The following is a 12,151-nucleotide window of genomic DNA, read 5'->3' on the forward strand; positions in this document are numbered from 1 at the left end:
TGTCTCAGTCCTACACAGGCAGTTCCATCTCTAGTGGACAGAGGCAAGCTGTTAGACTCTAGTGTTTTCCATAGACTGGCTTCGCCGCTGTGATCATCAGCAAGGAACCAGTGAAACTGTCATCCCTACTTATAGGCCCCGACTGAGATGAGGGCTCCGTTATGCCAGGCACTGTACGAATGCAGAGCAGCAGACAGTTCCTGCCCCCAAAGACTAGAATCTAAGCAGAGGAGACAGACAAAGGTTGGGATGAAAGGGTGGCATGAAAGGATGAAATAAGGGTTGCATAATAGGACAAGGGTAGAAGTAAAAGGAAATCCTACATCTCCCAGGACTTAATCTTGTATTCAATCAACTGTGGTGGTTTTGGTGAATCATGTTGAAACCAGAAGTTGGACTAAAAGTCCTGGCTCACTTAACACAGGGTCAGTGAACTGTCATCATCTGGTAGCAACTTCCAGCCACCTTAGACCTGTGGCCTTGGACTGAAAGTCTCTGTCCCACTCTCAATCCACTCAGCAGTAGACCCCCCGCTCTGTCCTTCAGGATGTTGCTATCTCTCCTACCTATTCTCCTGGCCCCATTAGAACAAGGAGATGATAGAAAAGAAGGAGACTACAGTGTTTGTTTCCCCCCTGCATGACCAACTGTATCTCATTCCCAAAGGGATGACAAATCAGCTCTATAGAGAATATTGCTCTCCAAAGCTGTGTGTGAAAAAAAAAGAAGAAAAAAAAAAAAGAAAGGGAATGTTTTGGGAATACAGCTCTATTTAATAGAGTATGTTCTCTGGTCACCTCAGATCTCACTGATGGGGAAAGGGGAGATTCCTTGTAGGGATTCATGAACACCAGGGATTGTCTGAATCCTGATTCCGCATGCCTACAAGCACTAACAGGCCAACGGAGGACTGGGACTAACGATGCTAAAACCTCACAAGACTGGGAAACTGGATGAAGGTACTTGTGAGCATTTCCAGTGCTTATTCCATGGCCTACAGAAGGCTTTCCTGGAAGAGCTCAGAGACATTCTGCTCCCAGACAGATCACAAAAAGACCAGTGTTGCTGCTCTTGGCTGAAAACAAACCATCACACAGACAGCTGTATTAATGGAAAATTATATGACTGGAACTTTTTCTAACCTTCAAGATTCAGATTCGTTTTGAGCAAAGGGACCTATGGTGTTTCTTAGTGTCATGAACTGGTTCTCTGTAGCTGATTAACCTCAAGACAGTCTGATGTCTCAGACCTTGAGTCCTGACCAGTCTCCTAGAAGGCTGCGAGAATCTCTGGGGAGTTTGTGGTTCAACAAGAAAAGCAGCAGAGGGGTGGTCCCAACCTCATCTTTCTTCCCCAGCAGAGAAGACTTTCTCTATCATAAATGACTTACCCCACTTCCCTATGCTTCTGGATCCTGCCCTCTGCTTCCCCTGGGAAAAAGGCAGAAGCCTAGTTATCTAGGAGTGCAGACAAATGATTCAACTCACTGGACTGGATCCTAGAATATACATCTCCCTGAAGAGATGATTAGAGCAGCGGGGAATGCGGGCATGAGGGAGGAGAGACCCTCTCTTAGTGCCAGAGATGAGCATGAAAAAACAAGGAGGGCAGGAGTAACGGATGGGGAGGGCAGACGGAAGTAGGATTGACTCTAACTCTCACCTTAGCCTTCTAATAATAAGCCCCACCATGCCAAGGTTTCTGGAGGTCAACTGGGCCTGACCAACCATGCTAATCCAGTGCTTCTCAACATTTTTTTTTTTAGATTCAAGGTCCCCTCCTTGATAGATTCGAGGCATCCAAAAGACTCAAGGCCCCTCAGAAAGTGCCAGCTGTTAGTTTTCACTCTTTTGAGTGCAGAAAAATAACAGAAATTCTCCCGTTGCAAAGAACTCAAAAGGATTACAACAGGTCAGAATGCTTTTAACACTAAAGATTCCTATTTGAAATCTCTGGGTTTATCTTGTGAATCATGTCTGCACACTTAACAGTGCTAACATTGTGTGGCACCCCACAGCACCCTTGAAAGGGTCTCAACCTCAGTGATGCTCCTAGCTGTGTACCTTGAACCTTAAGCCTTGGCATATTAATTAAAAGCTCTAAGTGACTTGGGACACACTACTTACCTATAACTGAAAGAATCACAGTCTGGTCGCAGAGCTTGACAGATCCCACACGTTGAACTATGCATGTATAGCTTCCTGCATCTGAAATTTCCACTTGGGTGATTGACAGAGCAAAGGTTCTTTGGTTCAGGCTGGAACGGTTAATGGGATTCGGGAGCCAATTCCCAAACGAATAAGCGATCACTACTTCTGTGACATTCTTTTGCCAGTAGACACGGTAGTTACTTGGGATGTCTTCGCTGCGTGTTTCATAGCAGCAGGGTAAGGTTACTTCTTCTCCCATTTTGGCGATGGCCACCTGTGTCTTGTGAGCAAAGCCTGAGAAAAGGCAAACAGCAACTATGAGACAGTCGGACCTTGGTAAACCCATTCTTCCACCTAGAACTCCACCACTCCTCCATTACAACTCTGTCTGCTCCCCACAGAGCATCTCAGCCTTCTCCAGTGCAGTCCAGTGGCTACTAAAAACTTGTAGAAGAGACCTAATCCTGCCACTGTGTTTTTGTGCTGCTCTGGTCCCATTTGTGGATCTAGCTGATATATAATGGCCATTTTTTCCTACATTTTTCTTCTGTTGCATGTAGGTACTACAGGCACCTTTTTGTAAGGTGAAAAAACTCTCCAATGACATCCCCTAAAAAACCCTACAATAATAAACCCAGCCACACAGCCAAACATTTCTGAGAAGGCCTCTGAGGACAATTTAAGTGACCCAGCCTAGAGCTCATGAAAAAATCCTCCCAGGAAATCTCTCTCTGCAGCCTGGATGTCATGATAAGGGACTTTACTCAAACCAGAGTTCCCAAGGAACCAGCTGGTAACAAGCCAGTGTCATAACATTCCTGTGATAACAAGCATTTGAGAAGAAAGAAAAGAAAATAACTCAGACCTGGCCTGAAGGGGTTCCCCTGCTCTGTAATATCCCCCTCTGCACTATATTCCTAGGCTTGAACACATGCAGTGTTACCACAGCTCCTCTACTCCCCCTCCTCTACTGTTCCTCAGCTCACACAGTAAGGGGCAGAAAGCAGGTGCCTGAGTGGTGACATGTCACAAAAGGAATGGCTTTGTGGTTAAATCAAGGTTGGGCAGTTCCATGCGTGCCTCTGTCTTGAGTTTCCAGGTAGCTTGAACCAATGCCTGTCCTTGTTCCCTCTTCTGAAAAATGAGAATAATCATACTTGCATGCTCTTAAATCAGAGGCGGGCAATTATTTTGGGTGGAGGGCCGCTTACTGAGTTTTGGCAAGGTAGCAAGGGCCGCATGACAGGCAGCCAGGGGCAGATAAATATTAATTTTCTAAATTTTTTAGGGGCCCCACAGGCCAGATAGAATGGCCTGGTGGGCCACATCTGACCCGCAGGTCGCTTTTTGCCCACCCCTGGCTTAAAGGGTGTCTCAGTTCCAAGAACTGGGAATTGCTTTGTGATCCTCCAGCAGAACATCCTGGAGAAGGACCAACACTTAGCCTGCCCAGGTGCCTGCTGCCATTAGTGGAGATGAACAGTCAGGGGCCAAAACAAAGTAAACACACAAGATCTGATTCCAACTCAAAATGTGCACCCAATCCACTGCTGATACAGAAGTCCCAGATACTAGCAAACTAGTGGAAAATACACAGGAAAATACTGGTGTAGGAATGCCAAGATTATGCTACCCTTTCACCTGGGGAGCTCTTCTATGATCCCTTCACTCCCTCCTCACTAGTGATAGGGCCAAGTCTTCTCTTCCCACAACCAGTTGGGCTTCCCTGAATAGTATAGTCCACTTGAAGTTTTGCATCTTGCTCCTCCATGTGTATATGTATATATGAACACGTGTGTTCTTCCTCTATCACAAAACTAGCTGTGTGTACATCCTTTCAGTTCAGCTCCTAACATTGTGCAACAGACTTCCAGCAGCTGCATCTGAAATTCTGGGATGCAGGCCTCTGACCAACACCCACTGGACTTGGGATTTTTTCTTTTACTACAACAGGGGAAGAGTAGGCGTAGCTGTAAATGTCAGTGAGACATCGCATCATGAGTTGCATGATGTTCTCTGCGCTTTGCCACTAAGAGTCTCCTTTGTAACCAAAAGGAGAACGAAAACCTCCTGGGCAGTACATGTGCAGAGGCTGGAAACTCCTGCTGATGTCACACCCGCCCTTAAAAGGCACTGTTACCAATGACTTTGTAATCTGAATGCTTTAAGACTGAAGGAACTAGTCCATGAGAGTCATGCAGCCCCACAAAAGTCCCCAGTTCTTATCATTTCACTGCAAAGGTGGACTGCAAAGCAAAAATGAAAATGGAGTTCAGTTTCTGCACTGCATGTTCCCCAAAGCCAGGCAAATGGAAAAAAAATTTTCCATCATGGAAATGTATTTTAATGAGTCTTCAAGGAAACTCCCTCCTTTCCACGCTCCTGACCCCAGTGAAAGCAGCCTGGGTCCGTGCTGTCTGTACCCCAAATGGCTATTTCATTGCAACCCGTGTGAACAGTGTGGTCCAAGAGATTTTTCCAGTGAACCGGTGCCACTTTGTTTCTCCTCATGCCAATAAGCAGGTTTCATTAAAACCTGCTCTTGTGCACTGAATGTTTCACGTAGCCCCACATCATAAGGACAGTCGGAACACAAATGGGGGCTTAACGTTAACTTCCATCTCTGATTTGCAGTTAAGGTTTGAAGGAATAACCCTGTTGCCAGTGAAGTACGGGTCGGGAGATCATCCATCCTTCCCACTATCTTGGGAACTTACAGAACACTTGGCTCTAGAGCAATGCTTGTGGGTGGGTGGCCTATGATTTTAGATGGAAAAGCAGACTGGCCATCCTGGAGGAAACCAAAGAGGAGGAAACCATCCTGGAGGAAACCATCCTGGCACTTTCTCTTCCTCTTCCCTGCTCTCTTCTCCTTTCCCCACCCCATTTCTTTGGATTCTTCCCTTGCCCGTTTATTTTTCTGCTTCCCCCATACTTCACCTAGATCTTTGCAATAAAATATAAGTATTTTATATTTATATAAATATACACGAGATTCGTATTAGACAAGCAGCTTCTCAAATAAAAGTTTTGTTCAAATATCAGAAACATTGCTTCTGGGAAAAGACCATGGGCTGTGAGGAACATATCAGTTATTACACCACCAGCAAAAGCAGAGCTGTGAGCTTTCCCTTCAAAATAAGCATTGTCCCCATTCTTTCATACGATGGCCATTAGTTTCTTGAACTAGGAGGTGGTTCCCTCACCTGAAAGCAATTGCAGGCCTCTACCCTGACTACAGTGAGGGTCAAGAATATGCAACACAAGTCCTTCAAAAGCCTCCAGTCAGGCAGAAGCAACATTTCCTAGGATCAGTGAAGTGTGGCAAAGATTTGTTCCAGTCTCTTCCTGCATTGTTCACATGCAGCTCCTCTTCTCTCAGCATGAAGCAAGCAGGGGGGGAGAAAGAATCCCTGTTTCCCCACTTATCCTGCAAAGACGAGCAAGATGTACTGGTTTCTTAAAGTAGCTACTGGCCATGGACAAAAGAATTACCAATCCATTTGCTTGGAAACAGAATCTCCCAACTCAGCTTTGGATGGGGGACTCTCATAACTATTTCCCTGCATGGCTCAGAGACAGGATTGCAGTACTGATCAGGGGAGGTGCTTGACTTGTCACACAAGCTCAAAAGGAGAGATCTTGACTTGGGGATCAGACTGGCCCACAGTGCACTAATACTTTTCCGGGGGTGATTACTGAATGTCAGATGCCAGAAGTGGAGTGCACCTTGTGGATGGGACTACTACTACTACTTTTGCACTTAAGATGAAATTCTGCCTCTATTCAGATGAAAAAATTACAGCCTTTTCTTCCCAAACTTCCAACACCCACTCCAAATAGAGAGTGAATTTTTCTGAGGGTTTACAAGTAAATCCAATAATTAGTTAACAAAACTGACACTGGATCTATAAAGAAATTGAGCATTTGCACTAATCTTTCCTTTGTCCCAGGAGATCCTTTCCAATCCTTCAAGCTTTCCATATAGTTAAAGTCAACATCTAGCCTGTGGAATATAACTGAAGAAACAAGGTTGTATTTAAGCTAAATTACTGTTGTAGCAAACTGGAACAAGTACATTGATCACAGACAGGATCACTTCAAGGAACTCTTGAGTAGAGGCACTGTGAAGCTGGATGTAATTCAACATACCACCGCCTATCCTCAGCATAGGACTGTAATGATTCAGTAGCATGAGGGAGACTGGGTATGGGTACCAGTAATTTGGCCCAATTCTCACTATTCCTTAAGCGAGTGATTCTCAACCAGAGTGCCATGGCACCCTGGGGTGCCTTGACATCTTTTCAAGGGTGCTTCAGGGTGCTCCACAATGTTGGCACTGTTAGGTTTATTAACATGATTCATAAATAAACTCAGAGATTTCAAATAGGAATCCATAGTTATGGCTTTTGAATTCTTTGCAACAGATAAACTGCTCTATTATTCAGCTGTAGTAAAAAGAAAGAGAAAATTTAGAGTTGGCATTTTCCATGGGGTGCCTCAAATCTATCCAGGGGTGCCTCAAATCAAAAAAGGTTGAGAACCACTTCCTTAAATATTCTGTGTCTGCCTATTAATTTGGATGTCAGTGCATGAAAAAAGTTTCCACTGGCACTTCCATCTTGGCTCCACTATACATCAAGACCTGAGACAAATGTGCAAAAAGAGCCTTTTAAACACAGATATGGGGACTCAGGAATTGACTCCCCTTGATGGAGGTGCTTCACAAAGCACTGGTACCGCTACCCTGCCGCTGTGAAACAGCAGCTGGAAAGTCACCACTTGCTTCCAACAGATGATGCAAAGAACTGAAAACCATGTTTAACTAGCTGGCATACTGTTACCAGGTACTTCATGGGAGACTCCTCACAGTACTGGCGGAGAAAAGGAAAAGAGAGACAGTACATTTCTTAAGGAAAACACACAGGCATTTGTTTCATCAGGGTTACATTCAGGGCCTTGCATGTTTTCTGTGTTCGATGTACACCAAGTATTCTGCAGCCACTCTCATTCCACCCTGTAATGATGCCAAGAGGAAAAAAATCTAATGGGGTCTTAAAACTCATTTTTCTCTAATATAGGACCACAACCACTTATGCTTTGGCCATAAGAACATGGTTACCACACCCTATTACTACAAGGCAGAGCTAAGGACTTTCTAGGGCCTTAACCATGCACTTATTACTGTAAAATGTATGCGTCTCAAATATAGGGTTTATAATGCTTAGTTTGAAATCACTGCAACATCTCAGCATTTTTTTTATCCACAGTGCCATTTTAACACTGTTTTCCTGGACATTTTTTCCCTTTTTAAATACAGGGTCTGTAGTCCATACACTTGCGGAGAAAGACTTGTAAAAAATAAAGCATGTGTAAGCCAGACAACAATAACTCTCTGGGTCTGCAAGCAGCATGAAGTAATATCTGAAAGAGATGCTTGCTGTCACTGTCCCCTTTCAGTGATCAGGTAACTCTGAGCCCTAATGACGACAAATTGAATGTCAGCCTGATTAACTGTGTTACCTCATCAAAGCATGTTAAGGTGGAGGCAGAGATGCACACATTTCACTGCGAGTGACATCTTGTTGGGTATCAGAAGTGGGCACAGCCTGGCAGAGTACTGCTACTTCTCACGTACTTTTTAACTCCCTGCATCCCCTGGACATGTACTTGCAACTCCAGGCAAGTCAGTGGTGTGCCAGTCAGCATTCGGACCACTGCTGTAATAATTCTCCAAAAAAATATGTTACAGTCACCCCAGCTTTGCTAGTGTCATTGAAATGAGCAGTAAGCTTCAGGCTAAGAGCCAGGAAACAGATACCCGGAGGGATAAGCGGGCATTTTTACTGAGTCATTCCTGCGACAAGAATCCTACTTTAAAGAAAAAACAACAAAAAAACCCAACCAGTTATGATCTTTAGTTAGCAACCCAGGCAGCACTAGGGAATCATTGGGCAGTCAGGGATGTCTCAGTTTCCCACCACCTCTAGCACCATGGCCTGCTGCCATTGCTTTGCCTGGGATGTGTTTCTGCGCCTATCAAGATACAAGCATGCGGCTTTCTGAATCATCACATGCAAACCTGCCATTGAGCACTTTCATCACCAACTCTGCTCCATTTTTCAAATGAGCAAGATTGCAACTTATGATGTTGGCAAATTTCTAAGAGCAACTGTAGCTGAACTGACATGGCAGCCAGGAAGATGAACTCACTTTTCCCCGCTTTGGTTACTGGCATCTGAGTCAAGGCAATCCCTCTGAACAAATCATTTGTTAAGATCTATTTGTCTTTACACGTGTTGCGGCCTGCTTAGGGCCGACCATTACACTGACTACACTGAGGTCCCTGTCCATCCTTGTGATTCTATGGTTATGAAAATGGAAAACTGTTTATTTTTTAATGTGTATCAGAGGAGATGGGGGATGGGATAGAAGGATTGGTTCTAGTCGTGGAGAGTAGGAGAGAGGGAAAGGGAGAGAGAGATCCCATGACTCCTTTCCATAAAGCTAGGAGCTGCCCAACCATGTTAGGAAAGGAGAGGACTGCCTGGAATATGCATTCAGATTTCAACCCCAGACTTAGCTGTTTCCTGAGAATTGAAAAAATTGGGGGTGGGAGGGAGATTAAAAATGAAGTTTGCTTAACATTTTTTCACTTCCTGATCTGGGGCAGGCCGGGGTATGGAAACTGCAGAAAACAGGAGGTGGTAGCACACAGCATGCAGAACACATTTGTCAAGTCTTTCCATAGAATCATGAAGGTTGGAAGGGACCTCAGGAGTCAGCTAGTCCAGCATCCTGCTCAAAATACAACCAGCCCCAACTAGATCATCCCAGGCAAGGCTTTGTCTACCCAGGTCGTAAAAACCTCCAAGGATGGAGGTCCCACAACTTCTCTGGATAACCTGTTCCAGTGCTTAACTATCCCCCTCATGAGAAAGTTTTTCCTAATATCTAACCTAAACTTTCCATGCTGCAACCTGAGACCACTGCTCCTTGTTCTGTCATCTGCCACCACTGATAACAGTCCAGCTCCATCCTCCTTTGAACCCCTCTTCAGGTAGTTGAAGGCTGCTATTAGATCTCCCTCTAAGTGCCCTCCAGCTGAAAAGGCTCAAGTCGCTTTCATTAGTTCCTCACAATACCATTGCTCAAGTGTTATTACCTTCACTATATAGCTAGGGAAGTCCCCACACAGAGTTTTACATGCATCTGTCCCTACTAAGCTTGAACCTAAAAGCTGCAAGTACCCAGCACTTGTGAAAAGCAGTGCATGTCTCAGGGTAGACACCCAATCGGAGTGAAACTTGGTCAAAGTCACTAGCCTACCATCACCACTAAGACCCGAGAAGGGAACAGGGTGCCAGGGTCCTGACTCTCAATAGTCTGCTCTAACGAACACCTCCATTTTGGAGCACTTACTACCTAAGCCTTTACAAGAGGAACAATTTGGGCAATAATCCACAGTTTGAAGGACTGTTTGAGGAATGAGTAAATGAGTTATATATATAAAATATGACTCGGCTAATGAGACTATTAAAAGGGGAATATAATTATCTACAGGCATCTGAAAGGCATGAGAAAAATTGTTCAGGGCAGTCCAAGCACATACAGTTAAAAGCACTGGAATGAAAGAGAGTGAACAGATATCTTGGATGAAGAGCAATCATTGCTGAGGTCACGATCTCCTTAGGTTGAAGCAGTCTCTCCTAAGAGACATGCAATGTTAAGCTGGACAATATGCACTGTGGAAGGAGGCAGCTTGCAGTGGTCAGGAGGTGCATCTGGCTAGCTGTTTCATCCTGGCTGTTTTTTTTAATATTGAGGATGATATTGCTATAGCATTGCAGGAAAGTAAAACATACGTTCTGCCCCATACAACTAAAGTACCATTAGTCATTACCCAGCAGTCAGCACTTTCATTTTCAGTCAAGGAGTCCCCCGGAACCAATGAACTCAAATTATATTTTAAAAGCATAACAGAGAAAAGCAGAAGCATAGCCTTTGGCAGTTCTGCAATTGGAAACATTTGCATATTCTCAAATGACCTTCTGAAACTCCTAGTGGTGTCCCTTTGGGAGATTCAACGTTAGACTCAAGGTCCAACAACAACCGGCCTCATCCTGACAAAAATCAGCCTTTCCAAAAGCCTTCACAGCAGTCAGCCCACAGCCTTTCTCAGGGAATGTGTCAAGGCCTCTCACCTGGTTTAGGGATGCAGCACCTCCAGATGACACACCTAATGAAAGTTCAGCTCAGACAGAGCCCTCATATAATTTCACACAAAACTGGTCTATCTTTACACAGCACCCAGGCTAGAAATGTAAAAGCTAACGAGTCAGGACATGCACAATTTGATGACCTCAGAGCAATAGCCACTTGTGTGCATTTGCACACTTTATTTATTAGTACCCACACTGAATAATCTGCCTGGGTAATGGCAATTACCATGCAGACCTTCTGGATGATGTGAGGTATCTCCAGGATAACTGATAACTCCTCACTCATACAGGAGTCTGAACCTTCATGGGAAAAAACTGAAGTTGCATCATGTTTAAGGAAATGCTTTAAAGTTTGCCCTGTGGAATGAACCACATCAGTCAGCATTGCCTGGCCGTGCTGGTAATTATGTAACTTAAATTTTCTGTTAATATCACTTTTAAGCATTTCATTTCCTTAGTTTATTTTTATTTGCTTTTAAAAGCAAGGAGGAAATAAAAGGGGGGAAAGAAAGAGACAAAGAACACATCCATGCAGGATAATCTGCGGACCCTACTCAGGACCATATATATATATATATATGAACAACTTAGGGTAAATAGCTGGGTTCACTCCTTATAGAGATGACCAGAGAGAGGAAGCAGTGAACACTCAATTCTCACAATTTTTGCTGCTGCTATTTTGGGGAGTGACAATTTTTGTTCCTGCCCAGATTCAGAGGAAGCAGCAGTTCATCCAAAAAGGCAAAAGAGCTAGGGGCGGTGGTGGCAGCAGCAGCCAAGAGACAGAAACTGAATTTGCATCATTTGGCACACTGGACTGTGAGTGATTCACTGAAATATTTGCCATCCTGCCCATGCCTTAGGTATTACCCCTGGATTTTTCAGAACTGGCACCAAAAATAGCAGTAAAGGGGTACAAACTCATCAACCACTGGTAAAATCTTGGTGGATGTCCACTGAGAGTGTTCCCCCCTTTTGATTTCTTAGTTCCCCCTGCCCTAAAACATGGCTCTGATCTAAGATCTCTGCTGGCAAATGAGTCTGGGGATTCCCAGTCCTTCAGGGTGGCTGATGAGCAAACAACATTTTGCAATGTTGAGGGAAATGTACTTTTCACCCGTTCTCCAATAACTGAAAAATTCTGCAGGGATTTTCCTCAAAAACTTTCCATAAACTTCCTATCTCCATAGAGACCAAGGACCAGATCTGATCCCGAGATTCAACATCAGGACTGCCCATCAGGCAAAGGTGGTGTACCACTCCCGTTGAGGAGCAGAGGGAGATTCTCTGTGGGCATAAACTCAGGCCCACCGGTTTCACATCTTCAGCTCCTGGCCTCCACTGGTTTGAAGGCTATGACAAGTGCAATCTGGGCTTTGGCAACTCCTGCTAAGCACAATAGCCACAAATGGTAGGGCAGACCTGTGTATAAAGTGCTTCAAATTTTGCCTTTTTAAAGTGTTGTTAACTTGTAGTGCTTCAGTAGCATATAGATGTATGACTGCCTCCCAGCTGTAATGTTAATGTGAAGCGCTTCAAAGCCATCCCTGTTTCAGCCAGGATCTTTTTTTTTTTTATATAGGTTGGTCCAATTTATAGAGCTATTGCACTCTGTCTGTCCGCGCCCTAAGGAGATGCTACAAAATTATATGACTGAGGGGCTGTCTATACTCTGCAAGTGGTAGACATCTGTAAGCTGGCTTTAACTGAGCTGGCGTGGGTAACAATAGCAGCACAGATATGACAGCACTGGCTGGCCCAGACCGTCAGTGGATCTGG

General features: G+C 44.5%; 1 protein-coding gene across 2 annotated transcripts in view; it reads right to left on the bottom strand.

The window, feature by feature from the left end:
- CD80 (CD80 molecule) overlaps positions 1-12,151 on the bottom strand; it is a 32,119-nt gene that overhangs the window by 12,677 nt on the left and 7,291 nt on the right. For both annotated transcript variants that reach the window (XM_006018881.3, XM_025198217.1), the window contains one exon: positions 2,127-2,444. In XM_006018881.3, the coding sequence (XP_006018943.1) occupies positions 2,127-2,444 (318 nt within the window). The remainder of the gene's footprint in view (positions 1-2,126; positions 2,445-12,151) is intronic.

Source organism: Alligator sinensis, unplaced genomic scaffold, assembly GCF_000455745.1.
Source record: "Alligator sinensis unplaced genomic scaffold, ASM45574v1 scaffold19_1, whole genome shotgun sequence".
Taxonomy (NCBI): Eukaryota; Metazoa; Chordata; order Crocodylia; family Alligatoridae; genus Alligator; species Alligator sinensis.